General features: G+C 51.0%; 1 protein-coding gene across 1 annotated transcript in view; it reads left to right on the forward strand.

Annotated features, from left to right (window-relative positions):
• Window positions 1-15641: 15641 nt before the first annotated feature.
• ELMO1 (engulfment and cell motility 1) overlaps window positions 15642-24581 on the forward strand; it is a 315463-nt gene continuing 306523 nt past the window's right edge. Inside the window, exons 1-2 of the mRNA XM_006085322.3 lie at window positions 15642-15670; window positions 15935-16078. Coding sequence (XP_006085384.1) covers window positions 16001-16078 — 78 coding nt within the window. The 5' untranslated portion in view covers window positions 15642-15670; window positions 15935-16000. The remainder of the gene's footprint in view (window positions 15671-15934; window positions 16079-24581) is intronic.

Consider the following 24581-nt stretch of genomic DNA (forward strand, 5'->3'; position numbering starts at 1 on the left):
AGTCAAATAAAATATATCTATGGGATTGGATAACATTGCCTAGAGAGAGCGTCTAGAGAAAGAGTAGGATGCAGAAATGAGCCCTATGTTAGTTAGGTGTGGCTAAGCTGCGGGTCCATGATGGGTCTGTGTGAAGTCCCACCATTTTGTGACTGCACCATCTGGGCAGAAACTCGGTCACATTCCCAGCCCCTGAACGAATACTTGGCAGGAAGTAGTACTGTAATACCCAGCTTTGTTGAGATATAACAAAATCACTTTCCATTTCCACTCAGTGTCCATTTCCACTCAGTGAGAATTGACCGGTGTCTATAGTCCTGGAACCAGCGCCACAGTCAGGAGTCAGGCCATCGTCATCTCTCCGCAGGGTTCCCTCGTGCCCTGTGCAGTCAGGCCCCCACCTCCCCAGGCCCTGACAACCACCGATACGCTTCCCATCAGTATAGTTTTGCCGGATCCAGAATCTCATATAAATGGAATCATGCCATACGTGGTCTTTTGTATCTGCCTCCTCTAACTTAGCATAGGGATTGGAAGACTTTCTCTGCAAAGATTCAGACAGTAAATATTTTAGGTTTGCAGGCTTCTTTGCAGGAAGCGCTCCGCCCTGCTGTTTGCCGCAGGGAAGCAGTCTTTGACAGTGTAGAGCTGACTGGGTATAGCTCTGTCCCGATAAAACTTTGTTTATAAAACTAGGCAGAGGGCCGGATTCTGCCAGCGGCTGGTGTGCTGACCCCTGACTTAGTATAATGCCCTGCAGATACATGTCTGTTGTGTGTAGTAATCCATTCCTTTTATTATGGAGTAGTCTTCTGTTAGGTGGATGGCGTTCCAGAATCTGTTTACCCACTTACCAGTTGTTTCTAGTTCTCGGCTTGTATGAATAATGCAAGTCATTGTGTGGGCATGTGTTTTCATGTCTCTTAGAGTAAATACCTAGGAGTGGAATTGCTGGGTCATGTGGGAAATGTATATTTAATATTACAAGAAACTGTCCCCACTGTTTCTTAAAGGAATCCTACTATTTAACCAACAATGTGTAAGAATTCTAGTCTTGCTGAGTGCTTTTTTAAAATAGTTTATTGATTTTTAGAGAGAGAGGAAGGGAGAGGGAGAAACATCGATGTGAGAGTGCAACATTGATTGATCGGCCGCCTTCTGCACACCCTACTGGGGATCCAGACCTCAAACCCCACAACCTGGCATGTGCCCTGACCAGGAATCAAACCTGCAAACTTAAGTGCATGGGATGACACCCAACCAACTGAGCCACACCGGTCAGGGCTTGCTGAGTTCTTTTAAATGTTAATGGTTATAAATGAATCAACAACAATATATTATTAATAGTTCCTGGTGTCAGAGTTTTTTAATGTGACTTTGTTTTATGATCACTTATTCTCTCTTATGGCTTCACCAGATGTTATTAAACCAGTTTCCCATTATGAAACCTTAAGGCTGTTTATACAACTTCCTGTAGAAAACACCGCAGCCTCCACCTGTGCAGAGGGCACTGAGGTCAGCGGGCACTCACTCTTTCATCTTGTCAGTTACTGGCAACCACAGGTGCCTTTACTAGTCAGCAGCTCTGGGGTTTGGGTTGAAAGCCTTTAGAAATTGGAGGAGCCTAATCTGATGTCACTTTGGGGTAGGTGATCACCCCACCCCCTCGTGCGTATGCTGGGGAGTACCCTCAGGCCGATGCTGGATTCTTCTGTCGGTCCCCCAGAGTTTAACGCTGTAGTACGTGGCCAAATTAAGTTTTGCCTGGAAAAATTTTAAGTAGATGTTTGAAATGTCTGTCTCAGTTTTTATTTTTTAAATCTCAGCCAAGTTTCATAAACCTTCACGTGAAGCCGGGTCACTTCCCAGTGAGCTCTCTGGTGCCGGTGTCACTTGATTTGCTGTTTAGGTTCTTCACTGTAATAAACACATTAAGTGCTGGGCCCGCAACCAGAGAGCAGGGTGTCGGTGTGAGTGCTCGTGCCGAGGCCGCGCTCTGCAGGCGGGATGCCAGTCAGATCATTCCTTGTCGGTGGAAATGAAGTGGTGCTACCTGCTTAAGAAAGAACCCCTCTGGGAGAGGATCTCCAGGGAGGGGAAGGGTAAAGAGATAGAGCCTGCATCTCCCGGAAAGCAGGGCCCGAACCGAGGGGTCCTGCAGAGCTGTGTCGCAGCGCCAGGGTCAAGTTCGGGGCCTGTCTCAGCACCACGAGCCTGAAACGCTCGGCCATGTGATTCTGGTCCTCGGTGTCAGAGTCAGAAGCCAGTCCACTGAGTCACCACTCCCTGTTGTTACGTGAGGACGAGATGGGAGGCCAACAGGGATCCATCTTCTTCCTTGTGAACAACACGGGCCGTGAAAGACTGGACTTGCCCCGTCACAGAGCTGGTGTTGCCCGGCTCCCACTCCGTGCCAGGCCCTGCTCGAAGCACCTTCCATGTCTCAAGGTCAGAGGAAGCTCAGTGCGATGGTTCAGCCCACAGACTTCAGACCAGCGAACTCCCTAATCAGCCAAGCGAGTGGCTGGTCTCCTCGGTGAGGGCCCTACCAACCCCTGTGGCCCAGGGCTGGCGGGAGGCTTGACTGCATTAATACATGAGAACTGTTCAGCGGGGCCTGGCACCCAGTGAGTTATGGAAGCATTAGCTCTTGCCGTCGTCCTCTTCTTACTCATCTCAGGAAAGCGGCGAGATAGGTGCTGTGGTTTTCCCCATTTCACGGTTGAGTCAATTTCGGCGCAGAGAGCGATTTTCCGGAGACCGCAAGGCGAGGAGGCAGTGAAACAGGGTCCCGTCTGCGGCTGGCACTGCTTACTCTGCTGCTCCCCACTTACTAGTAAGAAGAAGGAAGTGGCCCTGCGTGGTAGATGTCACCCGCAGGAGAGCAGGTCAGGTCTAGCAGGAAAGGGCCGTCTCTGGCACTAGCCTAGCGGCGTGGACTTTCCCCCTGGTCCCTCCGGGCGACTCTACGCACCCATTCACTCGATGGAGCTCAGCAAATCGGCTGGAGCATCTTCTCTTTGGAGGAGTCCTCGCTCAGTAAATGGCATCACCGTCCATGTATCCTGTGACGTCAGACAGAATCCTGCGTGACCTGGACTTCAGCCTCCTTCCTCCCCTGTATTCAGTCCATCATCACTTCCTGCTGATTGTTATTCTTAAAGTAGCTCATCAGTCCTTCACCTTTTTCACCTCTAACGCCAACTCCCCCCTCCCAGCCCGAGCTGCTGCCCCCCTCACTTTCTCACCAAGCTCCCCCCGTCCATCTGTGCCCTGTTCCAGTCTGTCCCCTGCAGGCTGAGGTACCATGCAAACCTGGTCACCTTGTGCCCCGGCTGAAACACCACCACCTTCTCATTGCAGTTCAGAGCCGTCTGACTCCCAAACCGGTCCTCCTCCTTACCCCGTCTTGCCTCCGTGGAGTCGGAAGCTCTGGGGTGTAATTGAAAAGCTGAACAAAGTTAGACTGTTAGCATCGAGTGGAACCGGGTTTCCTTTGACCGCCTTTATTAAATTCCTGCCGCAGATAATTAGGTCCTAGAGTCTGACCCCATTACCAGCGCCATCAGCAGCACTCAGGCTGTGCACAGAGATGTATAGTGTCTGGCCTTTTTTCTTGGCGAGGCCAAGCATATCGTAATAGAAAAGTGAGAAGATGCATGTCATGGCGGCCTATTCTCATTTTCCCCACAATCTTCGTAACTAATCTAGCTAGTTCGTTCTCTCTCTCTCTGAGTGTTTTTAGTATTATTGGCTTGTTTTTGGCATAACTGAGTCCTTAGCCGATATCAGCAGGTTGAGCCCAAGTTTGTTAGAACTGAGCGAAAATGAAAAGAATTAAAATCACCAGCATCCAGTCACTCGCCAAGGTGCGTTTGAAAAGGCCCTCAGTCAGCAGCTCGCCAGCGCTGAGCTGGTAGCCCTGCCTGCTTTCCTCTTACCGGGTTTAGCCTCACCTCTTCCAGGTGTGCCGGCAGGTTGCAGGGAAGCATGGCCAGGGGAAAGTGAAGGGGAAGAGCATTTAAAAAAAACCCACCCGAGTGGTCCTCAGGGTGGTGGTAAGCAGATGGGTCACCTGGTGCAGTCAGGTACTGGCTTTCCTGTAGAACTGCAGGCCGCCTTCCCCTAGTTCGTACCATGGGTTTATTTTTAAATCAACGTGGTAAGACATTTCTGGATTCATGTGAGGCTCTACGGAAGAGAAATCCCTTTGTTCATCAACAGCGGACGCTGGCCCCTGGGATCCACTGTTATCTAGGTGTTTGTGTGAAAAACCTGTGCATGCCGATAACGTGTGCCCTGAAAGTACTTTATCTCAAGAAAAATTGGGGCATACCTCTGAGGGAGCCCAGATTAGAAACCCGAAGGAAGAGATTTCTAGCCTACAATCCAGGGAGCTTGACAGGGCCCCCCAAGGTGAGAGATAAGAGAGAAGACTCCACAGGGTTTGTCTTCCTGGGAGTTTGTGCCAGAGGCTAAGATATCTGAAACCCAGAGAATGAGGAAAATTCATGTTTTTAATGGAAACTTCCCAGAGAAACACATGGAAGTTCTACTATTTAGAGCCAGGGTAGGACACCTGGGAGAGGGGCTGGTCATCATTGGCCCCTGGGCCTTGAACCCAATGAATCCCAGCTCTGAGCAGCTGGGACCAGTGGACCAGGTCTCCCTCTGTCCAGCTGCTGGGGGGACAGGACATCACCATCAGCAAGAGGGCAGCTCTATGGGCCTGTCTGCAGGGGCCCGGCTGGAAGGACACATGGAACTGGTGAAGCTGGGCAGTAACGGTGGGGCAGGGCTCCCCTGTGCAGAGAGCACCCTGTGGGTTTTCTGTAGGGATTCGTCAATGCCTGAGCTCTGAAGACTGCACCCACTTCTCTGCGCAGAGAAGGAACCAGGGCAGGGCTTTGCTCACCTCCACGCTCTCAGAGGACTTTCCTGCGACCCGAGCCTGCGGTCAGGAGAAAACGTGACGTCTTCGGTTTCATCGGGTTGTCTGATCAGGCAGGTGCGACTCCCCACCTTTGCAATGCAGGTCGCTCTTTCCAGAACCTTAACCCTAACCTTCCTCTTCCACTTCCTCCCAACTCAGTCACTCACCTAGAAGCTTGCGCTCATCCTTTAAACCCAGAACAAAAAAGGTCTCCAAATCCATAACATGTCCTTGGACTTGAGGCCAGTTAGGATTTCTTTTGCTCTCATGGCCATTGTCTAGTTCTGTTATGATGATCAAGGGACAGAGGGTTACCATGCGGTGGGACCTCTGTCTTTCCCTGGAGGAGGCAGGTCCCCCATGCTTGGTAATCCTATATAATAAAGAGGCAATATGCAAATTGACCATCACACCCTCACACAAGATGGCCACCCCCATGTGGGCACAAGATGGCCAGCAGGGGAGGGCAGTTATGGGCAATCAGGCCTGCAGGGGAGGGCAGGGGAGCAGTTAGGCGTCCATCAGACTGGCAGGCAGGCGAGCGGTTGGGAGGCAGCAGTCCCAGATTGGAGAGGGTGCAGGCTGGGCTGAGGGACACCCCTCCCCCCAGTGCATGGGCCTCTAGTTAATAATAATAATAATAATAACAACAACAACAAAATTAACACCACAGCTGGCCCTGGTCTAATTGCGTATGTTCAGTCTCCACAACAGTCCCAGGAGAAAGGTTCTGTTGACCCAGTGTGACAGATGAGGACATGGGGGTTGGATGTGCTATGCAGTTTGTCTGGCGTCACAAGCTGTGGACCTGCAGAGCGGGATTAAGGCCCAGGCAGACATCCGACTCCCACTGCTCCACAAGCCCGTGCTCAGCCGGAGGAGGACATTCTCAGGGACCCGAGGAGGGAGAGGGGCAGCGGGGATGCCATCCTGTGCGGGTGCCCGTGCGCATCGCGTTAGGCACGGCCCTTCCCAGTGACTAACTCTGCTGGCTGTCAGACGGGAGCCCGGCGCCACAGCCCAGCACCTGCCTCTGAGGAAGGTCCTCCCTGTACCCTGATGCAGTGGAGCTTCCAGGGTGGCTGTGAGCTGGGCTGCTGCTGGGGAGAGAGGGAAGGGGAGTTGCGCGTGTTGTTTTTGCATCAGCGGGTTTGGGAACTTGGAGGGTTTGGCTGGCAGGGTGGTGTGGCCTGCAGTCTGGGTTCTGAGATAGGGAACTGGCCTGGGCTCCCACTCCTCCACGGGGGATGTCAGCACCCCTCACGGTGACAAGGCTTGCAGGGGGAGGGAGCTCAGGGGAGAGGGGAGGGGGCTGGGAGGAGGGAAGCCTCAGCATTACAACAGCTGGAAAGGAATTTGAAAAGCAAATATCCAAACCCGGAACCAGGAGGGAAGTGTGTGCCTGGGTCTGTGAGATAATGAACTTTCCATTTGAGATGCGACTCCCTCCTCGCAGAGCTCCAGGCAAAGCGGGGCTCTGGTCTCATCTTACTTTGGCCTCCGAGCGTCTCCCTTGCTGGTTCTGGCGATGGGAACAGTGAGCGGCTGCTGGAGGGAGCCCTGGACGTTTCCTGTGCGAGGGATTCTGGATTTTAAAAATGCATTTGTGGCCTGAGTGATTCCTCACCCTTAAAAGAACCTCAGGTTCACTTTTAAGGAAAGAGTGATTCATTCCCTTGTCTGAGAGAGATTTATTCACGTACTGCTGGCCATGCCATCTGCTCAGGACCCGAGGTGCAGAGGTGAATAAGGTCTATCACCCGTGTCCCTGGGGAAATCGTAGAAACCTCTGGCAGAAGTTGAGCAGGTGCCCGGTAGGTGCACTGCAAACACTCAGGAAGGGGCAGCTGCAGCTGGCCGGAGCCGTGGGGTCAGGGGTCCCTCCAGGAGCTGGCCCAGGAGACAGGCATTGACCTCTAGGAGAGGGAAAGACCGTCCAGGTAGAGGGGTCACCGTGACCGAAGGCAGGAGGCAGGGGAGGCTGTTGTGCCTGGAAGTGGCAGCAGCTAGGCGAGGTGAGAGGTAGCCAGCCTCAGTCTGGGAGCTCACTCTCCTCCTGGGGGCCCGCACACACCTGGAGAGTACCCTGACCGGGCCAATCTGGGGCGGGCCTCCTTTAAGCGGTGCTACCAGTGGCCACTGCAAAAGGACTGTTGGTGATCTGAACACCTATTTGCCACGTCTGACTCATAGCCATTGCCTGTGTCTGTGGGGATGGGCGCAGGGATGCAGTTGGTGGGGAACGGTGCCCTGGAGATGCTCAGAGGCAGGCTGGGCAAGGTTTATGTGCTCTACTCCCCGAGTCACCATGCGGAGATTGAAAGCAAGAGGGGAGACATGCAGATTCCAGCTATCACTACTACAAATACTCCATTTCTCTTGCTATTGATCTGCGGCCAGTTTGCACAGTAGAAGCTGCAGTTAATTGAATGTTTACTGCCCCATGTGAATTGGAAAGAGTTGCTCAAAAGAAATGGGCTGCTTTCCTGGAGACGGTCCCACAGATGCAGGTGATAATAATTCAACACAGGCCTAAAGTCAAGTGTTTTCCCCGCCACTTTCCACTGCGCGTTTCTGGCCAAGGCTGTTTGGCAACAATTCTTTTTTCCTGAAAAAACCAAGGAGGCAAGTGGTCTCAGTGCATCATTTCCCAAAGCGTATCCCATAAGAAACCAGTGCCACGGACGCATGGTGAGGGAGGTGTTTTCTGGACATGTACATGTGGGAAATATTGTATATTGCACATAAAGATTCCACCGTCTACATATATTATATTAAAGGCCCGGGAAGTCCCATAGTAAAGGAACCTTTTAAAATGTGGTATAGTGATAAAAAATGTACTATGGAATCTGACAGATGCAGACTTGATAGAGGAGGCACTTAGGCACCAGCAGAGCCTGAACGGTGGGCCAGGTACGGAATGTCACCTGGGCGGAATGTCCTGGGTGTGTAGCAACGGGCAAAACTGGGAAAACGAGGATTATAGGCAACACCTTACCCCCAGGGTGAGCTTTATTCCCCTAGCATGTTGCTAGTCATGCAGTTAGACCCTCTTAGAGTAGGAACAAGGGCCAGAGAATAGCCTCCTACAACTCCCATACAAGCTCTAGCACTGCCACTCCCTTAAGCATTAAGGCCTCAGTACAACGAGGTCCTGATCAGCATCAAATAATCTTAGGAACAAAGCCTCAGGTCTGTTGACCACAGAGACAGAGTTCTGGTCAAACTAGAGATAGCATCTAGGTCTCAGCTATGTTTCAGCTCCAGGCCCAGAAAAGCAGCAAAACCAGATGATATGACGCCATGGGTGACATCAGGACCAGATTCAGTGACCATGGACCCCTCCCCTAGCACCGACCAATTAGAGACCAGAACCCTGAAAGAACACACCTGCAAAGCTTATGAATATTCTATTGAGGTCCTTCCCTGACACCTCCCCTGACACCTCCCCTATGGTCCCTGCCTTTGGAAAACAGATAAAAGCTCTTAAGACGAGGGACACAGCCTGCCAGCTCTGTCTGTCTGAGGAGCATCCGGTGCCTTGCCCCTCGTCGTCCCTCAGGTGCGTTATCTTTTTCCTAAGCTCTACAGGCCCTTCTTTGCCTCTGGAACTTATTTCCTGAGTTCATTCGGCCCTGCTGGCTCACTATTTTGACTTCTGTGATTTTCTAAATAAACTTCTTGTGCTGAGTTTGTGGTTCTGAATTCTTTCTTAGGCAAACTGAAGGGCCGAGGTCTAACTCCTCCGTTAACAGTCTGAGTTCTGGCTGGGCTCCGCGTGTGACTGTAGCATCCGGCAAGTTTCGAAATGTCTCTGCATCTCAGTTTCCTTGTCTGGAAGATGGCTTAGGAATGGGACCTGTTTCATAAGGTCACTGTGAAAACACATAGTGTAGGGACTGGTTAGTCATTTTTAGGTAGTGTGCCATGCAGGGTTTTACAAGAGACTTGACTGTTGTTGGTTTATTTTTGTTTTTGTTTTGTATTGCATTGAATTAATTAATATGTCAAAGAAGCAGTGTTGGGTGGGAAATGCCAGACTGAGAGGAGTGCCTGCAGGACCTGTGTGATTTCTGCTCCCACTGAGGGCTCCGTCAGAACTGTGACCTGCAGGCACCTGAGCTGGAGAATTGGGGAACCAAACTGTGGTGTCCACTGGGCTGCCAAGTGGAGCGTGTAACTGCAGTGTGTGTTTTGGGTGCCAGTCATGTCTTCGGGGAATGGCAAGTTTCTAACGCAGGCCAGTCAACAGATGTGGGGGGTAGGGGTGGACCTATTCCTTGAGCTGAAAGCCATGAAGAAACAGCAAACACAGAAGGAGCTAGCTCTGTGCCCTTCTCCTTCTACTTCAAAGGGCTCTACTCCCACTGGGGACCACACAGTTCTCTGTTGTGGGGGTCATCCAGGGAATTGCGGGGTGTTGAGCAATATCTTTGGCCTCTACCCACTAGATCAGCGGTTCTCAACCTGTGGGTCGCGACCCCTTTGGCAGTTGAACGACCCTTTCACAGGGGTCGCTCGCCTAAGACCATCCTGCATATCAGATATTTACATGACGATTCATAACAGTAGCAACATTACAGTTATGAAGTAGCAACGAAAATAATTTTATGGTTGGGTCACAACATGAGGAACTGTAGTTAAAGGGCCAGAAGGTTGAGAACCACTGCACTAGATGCTAGTAGCACCTCCCCCTTTGTGACAATCAAAATATCCCCAGATGACAGATGTTCCCTAGGGGGACAAAATCACTCCAGCAGTTTCCCTGCAGAATTCTTTTGTAAAGGAAATTTACGTTCATAAAGGACATTTTCATTTGAAAGGTGTCCTTTTGTCCCCCAAACCAGGAAGAGAACTACTTCCGAGTCAGCTTTGTCCTGAGAGTGCCTCGCTGTGCACAACAAACCTCACTAAGCGCCCCTTTTGTCCTGCATTTCCAAGTCACCTTTGGACAAAGTACACCCCGCCAGAAGCCGCCCCCTGTTCCTTTGTTTAGCCTCTTCTTCACGCTTCATCACTGGTGAGATGACGCAGAAGCTCTGAATTCTAACCACCTCTTTGGATTACTGAGTTCCCTGCAGCTTTGAGCTTGGCATGAGTAAATAAATGCTTTTTTTCCCCTTTCGAGCTAACCTCTGTTCATTGAATTTGCAGCGTCCAGTTGCTGCACCTAAGAGGGTTGAGGAAGGTTTATTTCCTCCTCTGCGCGGTGCACTGAGAGTAAAGGAAAGGCTGCCTGCAGGGGGTGTCAGGGCCCTTTCCCTGCCTCCCTCACCTGGATGCCAAGGGAAATTGTTCTCTATTTCTTTTTCTATCAGGACCGCTCAGCATGTAAATATGGGACTTGTGCTCCCTCCCCACCCTCCCCCTAATTGTTAGAAACCTCTTCTCTGTCACAAGTGGAATTTGATGGCCAGTGGGCCAGAGGCAGCTTTCCTGGGGAGCAAGGAAGGGACAGAGGAGCCGAAGCAAATGGTTTCTCCAGCTGCTCTTCCCCACTGGCCTGCCGTGTGGCCTCCACAGGCCCATCTGTCAGGGCCCTTCAGTGACGTCGTGGGCCATATGGGTCACAGGGACAAGCGTGTTGGTTTTCCCTTTGACAGCTCCGCGGGGACATCCTCCCGCGGGGACATCCTCCCGCAGGGACATCCTCCCGCAGGGACATCCTCCCGCAGGCTTCTTTTCTTTTCTCTCAACAGGTTTTGCTTGTGTAATAGAAAGACCAGACATAGGACAATAGGGTTTAAAGCCATTGTGGGGACCCAAAACTAACACTGTATGGAAATTTCAGAATAATATACAGATCAGGTATTTGGGGATTTTATGAAGTCTGGGACCTAATCAAGCTGCTTGGAAAAACATGTAGCAATGTTACAGATCATTTTTTAAATATATATTTTTTTATTTCAGAGAGGAAGGGAAAGGGAGAGAGAGACAGAAACATAAATGATGAGGGAGAATCATTGATCTGCCATCTCCTGCATGCCCCCCACTGGGGATGGAGCCCACAACCCCAGCATGTGCCCTGACCGGGAATCAAACTGTGACCTCCTGGTTCATAGGTCGATGCTCAACCACTGAGCCACGCCGGGTTGTGCTCTTTAAGAGACTGCAGGGAGGTGCATTGCCAGCACATTCTGAGACATGGAGGACTTTGGGCACGAACAGTGTGCAGACATAGACGGATTTCTAGATGGGAATCAGGACAGGTTTCTTGCCGTTGTCTTGGAAACATAACCCAAAGCTAAGGAGACATTCAGCGAATGATAAAGAGAATTTCAACTTGCTGAGGGGTTACGGGTCACATCTAACGGACATGTAGAGTTTGGTAACTAACTCCCAAATAAAAAGTGCTTCTTCATCTCATTTTCACTCAACTGTAAGCCATTTGACATGCATATGAAGGCTGTAGAATCTTTAAATTTATTTTTTTATTAGTAGATTTGTTGGGGTAACATTGGTTAATAACATTATACAGATGTCAGGTGTACAGCTTTGTAACACAACATCTGTATGCTCTATTATGTGCTCTTGTAGAACCTTAATATTATAAACGGAATAAAGTAAATCAAACAGCAGACAAGCAGGCCATTGGACAATTCCACACCGATTCCTAGTTGCTTCCGGGACTCCATAGACAGTTAGTTACCTTACAAGGCAGGATGGTTGGAATGTTTACCAGCTGTGGAGACTTCCCATTAGTGGTTCTTAAGTTTTAGTTTGCATGAGACATGTTCTCTCAGGCTGTGCACACAGGTCATGGCGCTTGTCTCTAGGGGGCAGTTTTGACAATACCAGACGTGGTTTTGCTGCCAGTAGCTCTGATGAGATGTTGGTGAGGGAGAGGATGCATTCAGCTGACAACCCTGTGTGATGCGCCTGCCCGGCTGGTAGGATTGTGGTCCGGGTGTGCCTTCTGCTTACTGCGCTCAGGTGTGGCGGGGATAAGGTGACGGATCCACGCCTGCTGTGTCCAGGAGGCAAAGGACACCACCCTGGCTACGCCTGGCCAGGCACTGGGCCTGGTGTTCTTGATCCTCGGAGAGCCTGATGAGACCGTCTGTCTTGCGTCAAGCTCAGCGATGGGTGGCCTGATCGTTAGTAAGTGGCCCGGCGGCCTTGGTAGCGCACCACTTCCCTGGAGGATGATTTTGCCGTCAGAGGACATTTGACAATGAGGACATCCCTGGGTGTCACTACCGAGAGAGGCTATGGACGACTGTGGGTGGAGGCCAGGGATGCTGCTAACCACCCTACAGTGCACGGGGCGGCTCTACAACAAAGGACTGTGCCCCCAAATGCTCACTGGGCCAAGGGCGAGAGAGCCTGGGCTAGAAGCTTCCTTTCCTGCATTTCATTGGAAGCAGCAGCGACTGTATCCAGAAGCCTGGAGAGCTGACCCCTCATGGAAAGATGAGTTCAGGAGGGTAAATGTGGGCTTCTGAGGATAGCGATGTGGACCTGCATTATTCCTTCTGCAGCTGTGCTCCTGACTCCACCCCGAGGGAGCCTGGGGCGCCCTGTCCTTGCTGGTTAGTCTGAGGGAAAGTGATGAGGCCTAATTGCACTGGGTTCAGTGAGTTCCCGGGGGTGCCCCCCACCTGTCTGCGCTCAGTGGCTGCTGTCTGTGTACACAGCTCCCTCGCCGCCTCTTCTCCATGGAGACCCAGGGGCAGCCTCGCCATTGTGTTCTCACCTGCTCACCAGGTTTTGTCGGAACAGCTTGGGGAAATCAATACCAGCTCCAGGGGAGACAAGCACCCTGGCTTTTGATTCCTGGAAGGCTCGGTGACTCTTTCTGTGCAACCCTAGACTGTTTTGTGTGGAGTCGGGAGGAGGGTGCTCCCAACCCATTCTTCCTTCTATTATTTATCCTCTTGCCCCTCCGGAGTGTGGGCTGTTTGTGTTGAATAGAGTTACCTGAGTCACACCGAGTCTGTTTTCACATTGCAGCCTGCTTTCTTCTTATTCTAGGGCGTGTAATTGAATCTGGGTCCGGAGTTGAATGGTGCCCTGCGGATATAATACCGTGTCCTTAGAATTCGTGAGTGCGTGAAACACTGTACAGGGCACAGGAGGAAGCCCCGGCACCCATCGCCTGCTTGTCTTAGCACCTGGCGGCTCCATAATTGTTTAACCAGTCTGGTGGTGACTGGTCACTTGTTCCCAAGTTTTGGGAATTGCAACCAAAACCACAGGCATTGTTATGGTTTAGTTAATAATGATTCTTCAGGAAACATCTAGAAAAGTAAAATTACTCCACATGAATCCAACATTTCAAGGCTTTGGGGCAGTCTTCCCATAGTCTCTCTGGAAAGTTGTACCAATTTGTACCCTCAATGGATGTGTATGGACATGAGCTTTGTCTCTGGAAGTCACACCAAGGGATATGTTGGGAGTGCCCACGTGGTCGAGAGCCCTGTGCATGAACCTACCAAGTTATGACTCAGCAACTATGAGAACTCATTGTTACTGTGGCCTTTGCTTACCTGGCTTCGGCGTCACCTGTTTCAGGAACACGCCAGACGTGTTCCTGCCCCGGGACCTTGGCACTTGCCATCCCTGAGGCCTGTGGAAACCTGACACTTGCCCCCTGGCTTACCTCCCCCCTCTCAGAGGGCTTTCCTCACACCTGCCTTCTCAGTGACGCTTCCCCTGGCTTCCCATTTAACATGGAACTACTGCCCCTTCCTCCCAAATGCACTCACACGCCTCAGCTTCTCCTCGCCTGCGCCATTTCTCTGCACGCCCCTCGGTGCCGTCTAACATCCAGATCCCCAGCATTGTGGACAGCACAGTGTAGGCTCAGTGAGTGGGTGCTGAGTGAGTAGATGGGTCCTCACTGGTCAGCGCTGATGAGCCGCACAGTGGGCTTCCCTCATCGCCTGGGCCAGAGGAGCCGCCGTTTCGTTTGGGTTCCTTTCCTTTCCTTGTCAGCTCCAGGGAAGCTGTGACTTACAGGACTGGTTCTGTTGCTGAGGCTGCCGTGATCAGCTCTGTCGCTGTGGTCGCAGTGATGTCCACCGGTCCCTGAGAGAGGGCAAGGCCCACGTGCACGCGGCCGATGGATATTCACACCGAGGCCTACTTCTAAAACCACAAGAACCCGCTAGGACATGGGGCAGAGATTTGGCAGTTCCCAGAGGAGTGGACCTGGGACTTGGCCGTTCGTGTCCAGGCTCACTCACTGTGGGAGAAATCCGGGTTGAAAGTGCACCGAGATCTCCTTTCTTCGCGGCGTCAGGTGTGCTAACGGCAGGCTGTTGGGGAGGCTGTGTTGGTAGGCAGCCTCATCCGTTGCTGGAGGCAGTGCGGACGGCACAGCTCCAAGGAGGCCCATTGGAAACAGCCATGAGAATTTGAAACTGCCTCTGCCCTCGTGCCCAGCAATTCCACTCCGCCCCGCTCTGGGCAGGATGTATTCACGTGTGTGCAAAGCGGTAGATGCGTGAGCTGACTGACCCGCCTCCTTTGTAACAGCCACAGGGAAGAATCACCCAGGGGCCCGGCAGAGGATGGGGTCATCAGATAGGTGGTCTCCATGCAAAGAACCAGGACGCAGCTGTGAGAGCAGCAGGCGCAGTATTTGTGCGAATATAGAGAGATTTCGAAGAGATACAAAGTGAAAAGACCAGGGGAGAGAATGCTGCCTTCTGTATGCAGGGGGAAGGGCGGTACATTTTTGCATTTGCCTTGTGTATGTGAAGACGTTCTAGAGCAGCGGTTCTCAACCTGTGGGTCGCGACCCCTTTGGCGGTTGAACGACCCTTTCACAGGGGTCGCCTAAGACCATCCTGCATATCAGATATTTACATTACGATTCATAACAGTAGCAACGTTACAGTTATGAAGTAGCAACGAAAATAATTTTATGGTTGGGTCACAACATGAGGAACTGTATTTAAAGGGCCAGAAGGTTGAGAACCACTGCACTAGAGGAATACAGAAGAGACTAATGACACTGGATAATTGGAGGGAGGGATGGGGGTCTGAACTGAGACAGGGTGGGTGGTCCACTTCCAGAGGAGGGAGATTCTACATTGCATGTCATCTCACACACACACACACACACACACACACACACATTCATGTGTTGAATCATGTGCGTGTTTGACCTGTTCAAAAATTTTTTAAGTTAGCCTGGCCAGCGTGGCTGAGTAGTTGAACACTGACCTAAGAACCAGTAAGTAGGTCATGGTTCAATTCCAGGTCAGGGCACATGCCCAGGTTGCGGGCTCAATCCCCAGTGTGGGGCGTGCAAGGCAGCCAATCAATGATTCTCTCTCATCATTGATGTTTCTGTCTCTCCCTCTTCCTTCCTCTCTGAAATCAATAAAAAAATGATTACAAAATACTAAGTTAAAAGGTCACTCTACAGGAGATGGCTGGGCTGGGAGAGGATTCCCTTACCCCCTTGTATCAGCAGCGCCGCTCAATCAAATGAGGATCCAGGGTTCGCTCTGAACGGCCTGCACCTCCATCCCTCAGTCCCTCCGGGAAGGTGCCTGGTGGGAGTGGGCCTTGGGGAGGGGGTGTGTTGCACGTGGGAGAAACTCAGGCCTGGCCCCTTCCCAGTGACATCCTGGTTGCTATAGTGCAGCTCTGTTTGTGACACAGAAAACATTGTAGAGAAACGCTGCTTCCTGACCTGACTTCCTGGGCAGTCTGTCCTTCCGGAGCTGTGAGCGCGGGCTTCCGTGGCTCTGGCCGGAGCGAGGCCAGCTCCCGGGACCCGGGGTAAGGGGCGCCTGCTTTCCCGTCCAGAGTCACAAAGCTGCCCTCCCAGGGCCATGTCCCCGGCAGCTGGACTCTAGGGCATTGGCACCTTCTCCTCCTCTGTCTTGTCTCCTCCGAGCAGCCAGGGGTGCAGTTGGCAGCTGTGTCTTCTGTCCCTGAGCCGTTACTTGTACCTCAACCACCAGTGAAAACAGGAAGTGATGAAGCAGGCCCGCCTCGCGTGTGCTCTGAGCGACCTTCTTTCTCTTTGTCATTCCTCACCAGGGATAGACACGTGTGGCCGTCCGCACCGCGGGAGCCCGGGGCACCAGCGTGGGACACGGCTTCACCATGCCGCCCCCTGCGGACATCGTCAAGGTGGCCATCGAGTGGCCGGGCGCCTACCCCAAGCTCATGGAAATCGACCAGGTTGGTAATTCGCGGAGCGGTGTGGGGTTGTTCTCGGTGTCCCTTCGGTTCTGGAATTTTCGCAGACATTGATGGCTCTTTCCCCCTGGCCTCTCCCTGGCTGTGCTGAGTCTGTGCAGTAATAGTTGCAGTATAGTTGGTTTCTGTCCCACACACAAGGGCGATGCATGGCTGCTTCATTCGCCCAGCATCTGCGTGGATGGTGTCAATACAGGGATTGTGGCCTGGCCAGCGTGGCTCAGTGGTTGAGCATCAACCTATGACCAGGAGGTTGATTCGATTCCCGGTCAGAGCACATGCCCGGTTGTGGGCTCCATCCTCAGCGTGGGGTGTGCCGGAGGCAGCCGATCAATGATTCTCTCTCATCATTGATGTTTCTCTCTCTCTCTCCCCCTTTCCCTTTCTCTCTGAAATCAATGAAAAAATATTTACTAAAAATAAATTCCAGGGCATGTGTCTGAGGCTGTGACGAGGCTCAGGGACAGTGGCCTGCGGGCTCCAGGCCAGCACACAGCAGGGCTGCCCCAGCCTGCCTGGCGGGGACTCACGGACACATGCAGACCATTTCATCACGGGCAGCACAGAGCTTAATTTTTTGAATCATGTTTCTATTCGAATTTGGCCGGAGCAGCCAAGTGCATTGGAGTAAGGGCTTGCTAATGAAATGAGTGTCACGGGGCTCAGTCTTGGATCCCAGACAATTGTAATTTTGAGATTAGTGTAAACTGCACTGTGAGTCTAGTATATTGCCTGGCAGGTGACAAATACTCAGTAAATGTTGGCGGAATGAAAACCACATCACGGTGACTTAAAAGGTGATTTTGCCCAGGAAGCCTCCCCTGGCTTGGATCTGGGCGGTCCCTGGGAGTCGCTGGCACTTGCTGTTGTAGTTCAGGTTCTCTCAGGAGGGTTACCTTGCCCCCCAGAGCAAGTGATTTAAAGAAAAAGGGGATAAACCTCAACACGCAGTGAAGGGGTTCCTAGAGCAAATAACACAGGACTCCAAACGGCTTCCGGCCTTTGCAGAGTCAGGGTGCCATGGCAACTCCACTTCTTATTTATGTTCTTGATATTATTTTATGATTATAATCTGTACTGATTTTTTTCCTGGTTAGATTTTATTATCTGGTTGAAGGTTATATAACATTGTGTGGATCCAAATAACTCATTAAAATAAGTTCTACACAACAAGTCAGAATTACTGGAGCTTGAGTGTGAATGTAAGACAAGGTCAATGTTTAGGGTTGTTGTCATTCGGCCAGTGCACCACTGTCAGCATAGCTCAGCCGTGGGCAAACTACGGCCCTCGGGCCGGATCCGGCCCGTTTGAAATGAATAAAACTAAAAAAAAAAAAGACTGTACCCTTTTATGTAATGATGTTTACTTTGAATTTATATTAGTTCACACAAACACTCCATCCATGCTTTTGTTCCAGCCCTCCGGTCCAGTTTAAGAACCCATTGTGGCCCTCGAGTCAAAAAGTTTGCCCACCCCTGGCATAGCTGCTCCCAGAGGTGGTTCTGTGTGACTCTGGAAGCAGCCCACTTGGGTCCAGAAGCCCGCCCAGCCGTTTTCTCTTCATTTGTGCCAAACAGCTGTTTGCCCTTTTCACGTGCTGCTTGAGAGGGTCACCAGCTGGATTACGCTGCGTCTGGGACTGCTTGGTGCAGACAGTGCAGTCAGGAGGAGGTGTGGCCACACCAGACAGAACAGCGCTTCCTTGAGATGGGAGCTGGCTCCCGGGCTGGCGCGATGCTCCGGTGTCAGGGGCCCAGCTGCCTTCTGTCTTGTTGCTCTGCCGTCTCCGTGGGGCTGAGCACCAGTTGCCCGGGCGGCACCTGGGAGCTCATTAGACGTGAGAATGGGGGAGCCCACCTCAGATCTTCTGACACAGGACCTGCAGTTTCACAAGACCCCCGTCTGGTAGTGCAGAGCTGCACACCTGGTGCCCGAGGCTGATTTCTCAGGAGAACCACCTGGGGCCCCGTCCCAGGAGATTCTAAGTCAGAGATTCCAGTAAATGATTTCCTCTGGATTCTGCCACGGCTGGAGCGGTTGGGAGCGTCTGCTTTAAGACAGCAACTCCTGCTGCACACTCCTGACTCCCGTGGAGGCAGTCCTGCCCCTGCCGTGGGGTCTGGCCTTTGCTGTGTATTAATAATTTAAAAATATATTTAAAAATATTTGGGGCCCAGCCAGTGTGTCTCAATGGTTGAGCGTTGACCTATGAACGAGAAGGTCATGGTTCAAGATTCCCAGTCAGGGCAAGTGGTGCTTGGGTTGGGGGGCGTCCAGAAGGCAGCTGACCAATGATTCTCTCTCATCATTGATGTTTCTCTCTCTCTCTCCCTCTCCCTTCCTCTCTGAAATCAATAAAAATATATTTAAAAAATAATACAGTGGGGCCTTGACTTACAAGTTTAATTCATTCTGAGACTGAGCTCGTTAAGGAGCTCGTTAACTCAAATTACTCTATCAACTCAATGCAAAAAATCAGCCGAGAGACAGCTGGTATCTCAAAAAACTCGTTAGTCGGGAAACTCGTAAGTCAAGGCCCCACTGTATATTTTAGAACAGTTTTAGGTTCACAGAAAAATCACGGCAGCTCAGGGCCCAGCCTGGCTCCTGGTCATCTCCCTGTTTGATGGACGTACTTGTCCCTGTGGAAGCTTTCAGCTGCCTACAGAATTCACAAGCCAGTGCTGGTGAAGCTCTCCAGGGTGAACCTGAAAGGGGGGTTGAGAGGCTGCCGACTGTGGGAAGCTGTTTCATGCGGAGGAGAGGTCGTTAGACGTGTTATTTATGGCTCCGAGCGCGGAAACTCCATGCTCTCCACACAAGGAAATAGATCTGGCCTCCTCTCAGGGAAGGCGGGCCCGGGCCATCTGGGCAGGCGAGGGTCCTGTCCGTCATTTCAGGGAGGCTCAGGTGCGTCTCAGACACACCTGGGCCAGGTGGCCAGGCAGAGGGTCAGGCCCAGGGGCTGATGGGAAGGTGCATGGCTTCCATCTGAGCCCTTCAATCCTCCTCCGGTGGCTGCCAGGCTTTCCTAGGTGGCTGCGGCCACAGCAGCTGGGATGGAGCTGTTTTCACTGGGGAAGCTGTGAGGAAAGATTCTGTTTGAGGAAGGTCTACCACAATTTTTTAAAAAATCACGAATGAGCCTCGAGCTTCCTAGTGACCTGAGATTCGAGTCAGATTCCTTAACTGGCCTCACGGAGCTTCCACGATCCCCATGCATCAGCCCCAGTTCACGTTGCCCGGGGACCTCGTGCTCCTCTCACGAGCTCAGGTGTTTTGTAGAAGCTGCGCCTTTACAGGTGCGTCCCTGCGGCTTTACAGGCATTAAAAACCCCCTGAGGCTTTGTTCTAACTAACAGCGAGCCTGCTGGACTGCCTCCCGCCTTATCAGCGCTCCACGCCTCTCACTCCCGCTCTGGTAAGCACATGGGGGGGCGGGATAGAGCCGCCTTAGAACTCAAATCCTTTGTGATCACGTTATAATATAGCCATTTCTCCATCCTTCTTATTTCTTATACCATTCCTTGGCTGGTAGCTTTGATTTCATTTAATATGACCTGTGGGCGTGGATCCTAAGCCCGGTGGTCAGCCTGTGTCTTACACACACGGTGTCTGGGGTCCATCGTATTGACCTCAGTTTCTGGCTTCCATAGTGAACAGTAAAGATAAGAATGGAACTTCGGTGTCCGCCCTTCTCTGGGCAGAAACATTCCACGGCCCCCTGCCTGGTAGGGTTGGGGATCTCATTTCCCTGGAAGAAACACAGCTGCCTGTGCTTTTGGGCAAGTGTGTCCCAAACCTGAGGTTTTCCCTTGACCGTCCTGCTTGTGTCGTATATTTAAGACACGATTCAAGCTGCATGGATTTCATGTACCCAAGGCCTTTTGAAAGCTTATTGATTGCACAAAGCACAGTTAAGTGTTTGTGCTGGACATCGGAATTCAGCATTCTGTACATAATAATGGTCCTAGTAGCAATAATAACAGCAGGTGCCATCTGTCCAGCACATGCCGTGTGCCAGGCAGCAGGTGAAGTGCCCGGTGTGGAGTGGTTTATCTCCGCAGCACAGCCCAGCGAGGCGGGCTTTAGACTTTCCCGTTCGTAATCGTCGGAGGCTCCTTCACTTGGCTGAGATCACACAGCTGGGAAACTCCCAGTTTGAAGCCAGCACGTAGGACACTAAAACCCAGGCAGTTTCTACTAAATCATAAATCTGGTTGGTAATTCTTTCTTAAATTTATTTCTTTTCAGCTTTATTGAGATATAATTGACATAAAATTGAAAGATATTTAAAGTGAATACCCTGATGATGTGATGTATGTCTCCATCGGGAAAGGATTTCCCCAGTCGAGTTAATTAATACATCCCCCACTTCACGGTTATGGTTTCTTCCCCCTCCCACCCCTTCGTGTGAGAACATTTAAATTCTATGCTCTTAGCAAATTCCAGTTATGCGGTACAGTACATCAGCGGGAGTGACTCTGTGTTCCATGAGAGCCCTACTCATCGTGTAGCTGAAGGTGTGTGCCCTTTTACTGACCTCTGCCTATTCCCGCCCCGGCCCCCCACCCCTGGCAGCCCCTCTTCTGCTGTTTCTGTGAGTTTGACTTTATTTTAGATTCCACCTGTGAGTGATTCCAGGTGGTGTTTGCGTTTCTCTGACTTACTAACGAGTTCCGTAGTTCTCTTGTGTCTCCCCATCTCTCACTCTTCTACGGGTTGGCTCCTGCCATTCACGTTTGAGCAGATACCCAGCGTGGCCACAAGGCCTGCTCCATCCACTAACCACGTGACTTCCAGGGACACGTGTCACGGAAGCAAAGAACAATTAGAGAAAATGTGGCCAGTGGTCTGGGTTCCCACCCAAGGAGCCTACCTGGAGGGAGAGAGAGCATGGAAGGCTGGTTTCTGGGAGGGGCCGTCTGGCGCGGGGCCCAGGAGCATGGACGTTGGGTGGACTGATTTGGACTGGGAATCTGGGCTGCTACTTAAGTGCTGTGTGAGTGGGGACAGCCTCCTGCTCCGTGAGGAGAATTGGCAACATGCACACATGCTTTCTGGCATCTGGGCCTTCGGTGAGATAATCACTCAGCACTCCGCTTAGCGATGCTAACCATTAGGAGCCAATTATGGTTTCTTCCGAGTGGCACACACAATAGAACATGCTTCTTAGGTTTCCAGCAAGACTGGAACCAATAATGTAAGCGTCCTCTCCGATGCACTGAGGCCAACTCTTAGGAGAATGAAAACCCGTCATTCCCAAAACATCTCAATAATGAGCGCCTGGTCAATGGAAATGACCTGAGCTCCACGGAAAGAGTTTTGAATTCAGACCTTTAAGATAACATAACACATACATGAAGAAGGTGCTTAGTGCCCTTGGACCCTCCATGTAGCAGTGGTGCAGACTGTCCGTATAAAGGCTCCATCGCATCAAGCGGGTGAGACTGCATCTCTGGAGAGCGAGGTTCCAGCCTTGCGCTGCAGAGGTGAAAAGGCACGGATTTTCCTGGCCTCTCCTTCCCCGAGAGGTTGGGTACATCGGCTGTGGCAGCCTCAGCACTATTGACTGTTGGGCCCAGATAATTCTTAGTTGCGGGGTCTGCCCTGTGCGTTGTAGGATTTGAGCAGTGTCCTGGCCTCCACCCACTGATGCTGGCAGCATTTCCTCCCCTAGTTGCGACAACCCAAAATGTCTGCAGACATGGCCGAAGGTCCCCCGCAGGGGACAGGTTCCCCCTGTTGGACTAACTCAGTGGCTCCCCGCTTGCTTCTGCATCAGGGTCACCTGTGAAATGTATGGAATGCACAGAGAGGATTATTTGGAGGTGCATTTTGGGGCGCAGGGATGCCTATTCCTATCAAGCCCCTTGCTGGGGATGCTGTTGCACCTGGACCCAGATTTGGATGATTGTGACGCCCTATCAGCCTCCATCCGCTGGTGACACCTGACACCCACAGTAAGTTTCAGTGGGTGCCCCAGATGTCATGTGGTCCTGATAATTGCCCCTCTTCCTACTTTCCAGAGGGCACAAACACAGCGCCGGCAAGAGCTCCTTTCATAAAAAAGGTGTTAGGCAGAAAGGTGAGCCTGTTGCTGTCTGTGCTGTCATTACAAGGTGGTGTGATGCTGGGACAGGAGTAGCCAACCCTCATCTGATGTTTGCATCTGTTATATTGGGTAACAGCTGTTTCTTAAACTTCCTCTAAAATAAAGTGACTGGGCTACTTCCCCTTCCAGTTTTAGCTCGCTCTCGCTCTCTCTGTGTAATGGACCCTGTATAGTCTCATGACATCCTAACGGTGGCCTTGCTTTGGAAGAGAAAGACTGGAAACATATCTCTCCCCTTGCCCGAGAGCTCGGTTTAATTCAGCAGGAACAAACTCTAGCCTCCGCTTTCCCTCCTGATAATGGACAGAGGGTTTTGATTTGCTTTCCAGGCAGGTGCGGGTGCTATTCCCTTCCCTCTTCTTCCCTTGCCTAGTTCTCTTACGAGGAGCACATTGGGAAACTCAGGACAGAGCCTTCCCCCAATTGTGTTTTCTTGAGATCTGCTGACTAAGGCATCTCACGTTGCTAGAACATTTTGTACATGTCACCCTTTGGACTTCATTTGTGTGTTGGTCAGCTGGCCATTTGTGGCAGGGCATGGAAATGCCTAGATTTCAGCATGCAGAAGGTTCTGGGTCCCCAGAGAAAGGCTGGTATGTTATCTGTGGGGATATGTAGACCTGCACGATGTGCCCAGAACTTGGAGGAAATGTGAGCAGCCTCAGGGAAATAAAATGTGTGCTTTTCTGTTTTCCTTTTTCTAGATTTCCAGCAAATGGATTCGTGAGTCCTCTAAGTTAATGGCACCAATATTGTGCTTGACAGCCGCCCCCATCCCCCTAATCTCACATAGCCCTTCGAATAGCAAATCCTGTAGAGCAGTGGTTCTCAACCTTCCTGATGCTGCGACCCTTTAAAACAGTTCCTCATGTTGTGGTGACCCCCAACCATAAAATTATTTTCATTGCTACTTCATAACTGTAATTTTGCTATTGTTATGAATCGTAATGTAAATATCTGATATGCAGGATGTATTTTCATTGTTCGCGACCCACAGGTTGAGAACCGCTGCTGTAGAGTCTACTTCCTAAATGGCTCTTGATTCTGTCCACCTTTCCCCAGCCTCATGGCCACTGCTGTAGCTACTGCCACTAGGTGACCAGTAGCAGCTCAGTGGCCTCCCATGCACCCTCCAGGCTAAAGCATTCTGCAGTGGCTCTCCCGCTGCACTTAGGATAAAATCCTTGTGGCTACTACGGTCCTGCTCTCCCCAGCCCTAGACGACATCACCAGCCTTGCTTAGAGTCCCTGGGGTTTTCCACCAGCGCCTCTATCTGGGATCTCTCTCACCTTTTATGAAAGTACACTTCTCAGAGCCTTCATAAATGCCATTCTGAATTGGAAAATTTACCCCCCTCATTTGTCTGAATTGGAAAATTTCCCCCCCTCATTTGTCTGAATTGGAAAATTTCTCCCCCTCATTTGTCTGAATTGGAAAATTTCTCCCCCTCATTTGTCTGAATTGGAACATTCCCCCCCCCCATTTGTCTTCCTGTTCATTTCCATCCCTCCTTAAAGAGGGTCTTCGCTGGCTCCTCAGACTAGATGCATTGTAGCATCCATACTTACTCACTCTATGATGTTCTGCATGGAACAAGTGCCTGGAATAGGGCCTGGTACGTGGTGAGTTCATAATAAATGTTGGGCAAAGGAAACAGGTGATATTTATACTTTTTCTGTCTAATGATACCGATAATTAAATATAATTATGAAAGAGAGCAGCCCTGGTGAGAGGAACATCCCTTCCCTTATTACTACTATGCATTTAAATACACTATTACATTTCATGGATTGACATTATAAAGGTCTAATTTCATCCTTCCATCAAAGACATCTATAGTCAAAAGACAACCAAAAGACTTTGAGAGAAGTGCTGTCACGTTTCAAGGTACTTATAGATGGATCATTAATTACCGTGGGACAAGTTTGTGGTGACCTATTGGGATTCACCAACCTCATCACCATCCGGTGCTCATAATTTCTGGCTGTCACTTCTTTCTTGACCTCCTGACCCATATAAACAACTACCCATCTTCCTATTCGTCTTGCCCATCTAGATGTCCCTTGCAACTCAAACTCAACATATTCAAACACCCCTCATTATCCTTCCTCCCCTAAACCTGTTTGGTTTTGCTTCTCTTCATGCTTTCATTGTCTAGGTTTCATATGTGAATGCACACTCAGTTTGCTGAAGCTGAATCTATATGTCTTCCTAGACTCTTCTCTCTTCCCTCAGTTTTTTTTTTAATCCAATCAGTTATCTCAGAAACCTTGTCTACATCTGGGTCTCTCTTATCACATCTGCTGCTGCTCTAGCTGGCCCTCTTTCTCTCTAGAGCAGGTGATCTCAACCTTGGCTGCACATTAGA

This window comes from Myotis lucifugus, unplaced genomic scaffold (genome assembly GCF_000147115.1).
Source record: "Myotis lucifugus unplaced genomic scaffold, Myoluc2.0 scaffold_18, whole genome shotgun sequence".
Lineage (NCBI taxonomy): Eukaryota > Metazoa > Chordata > Mammalia > Chiroptera > Vespertilionidae > Myotis > Myotis lucifugus.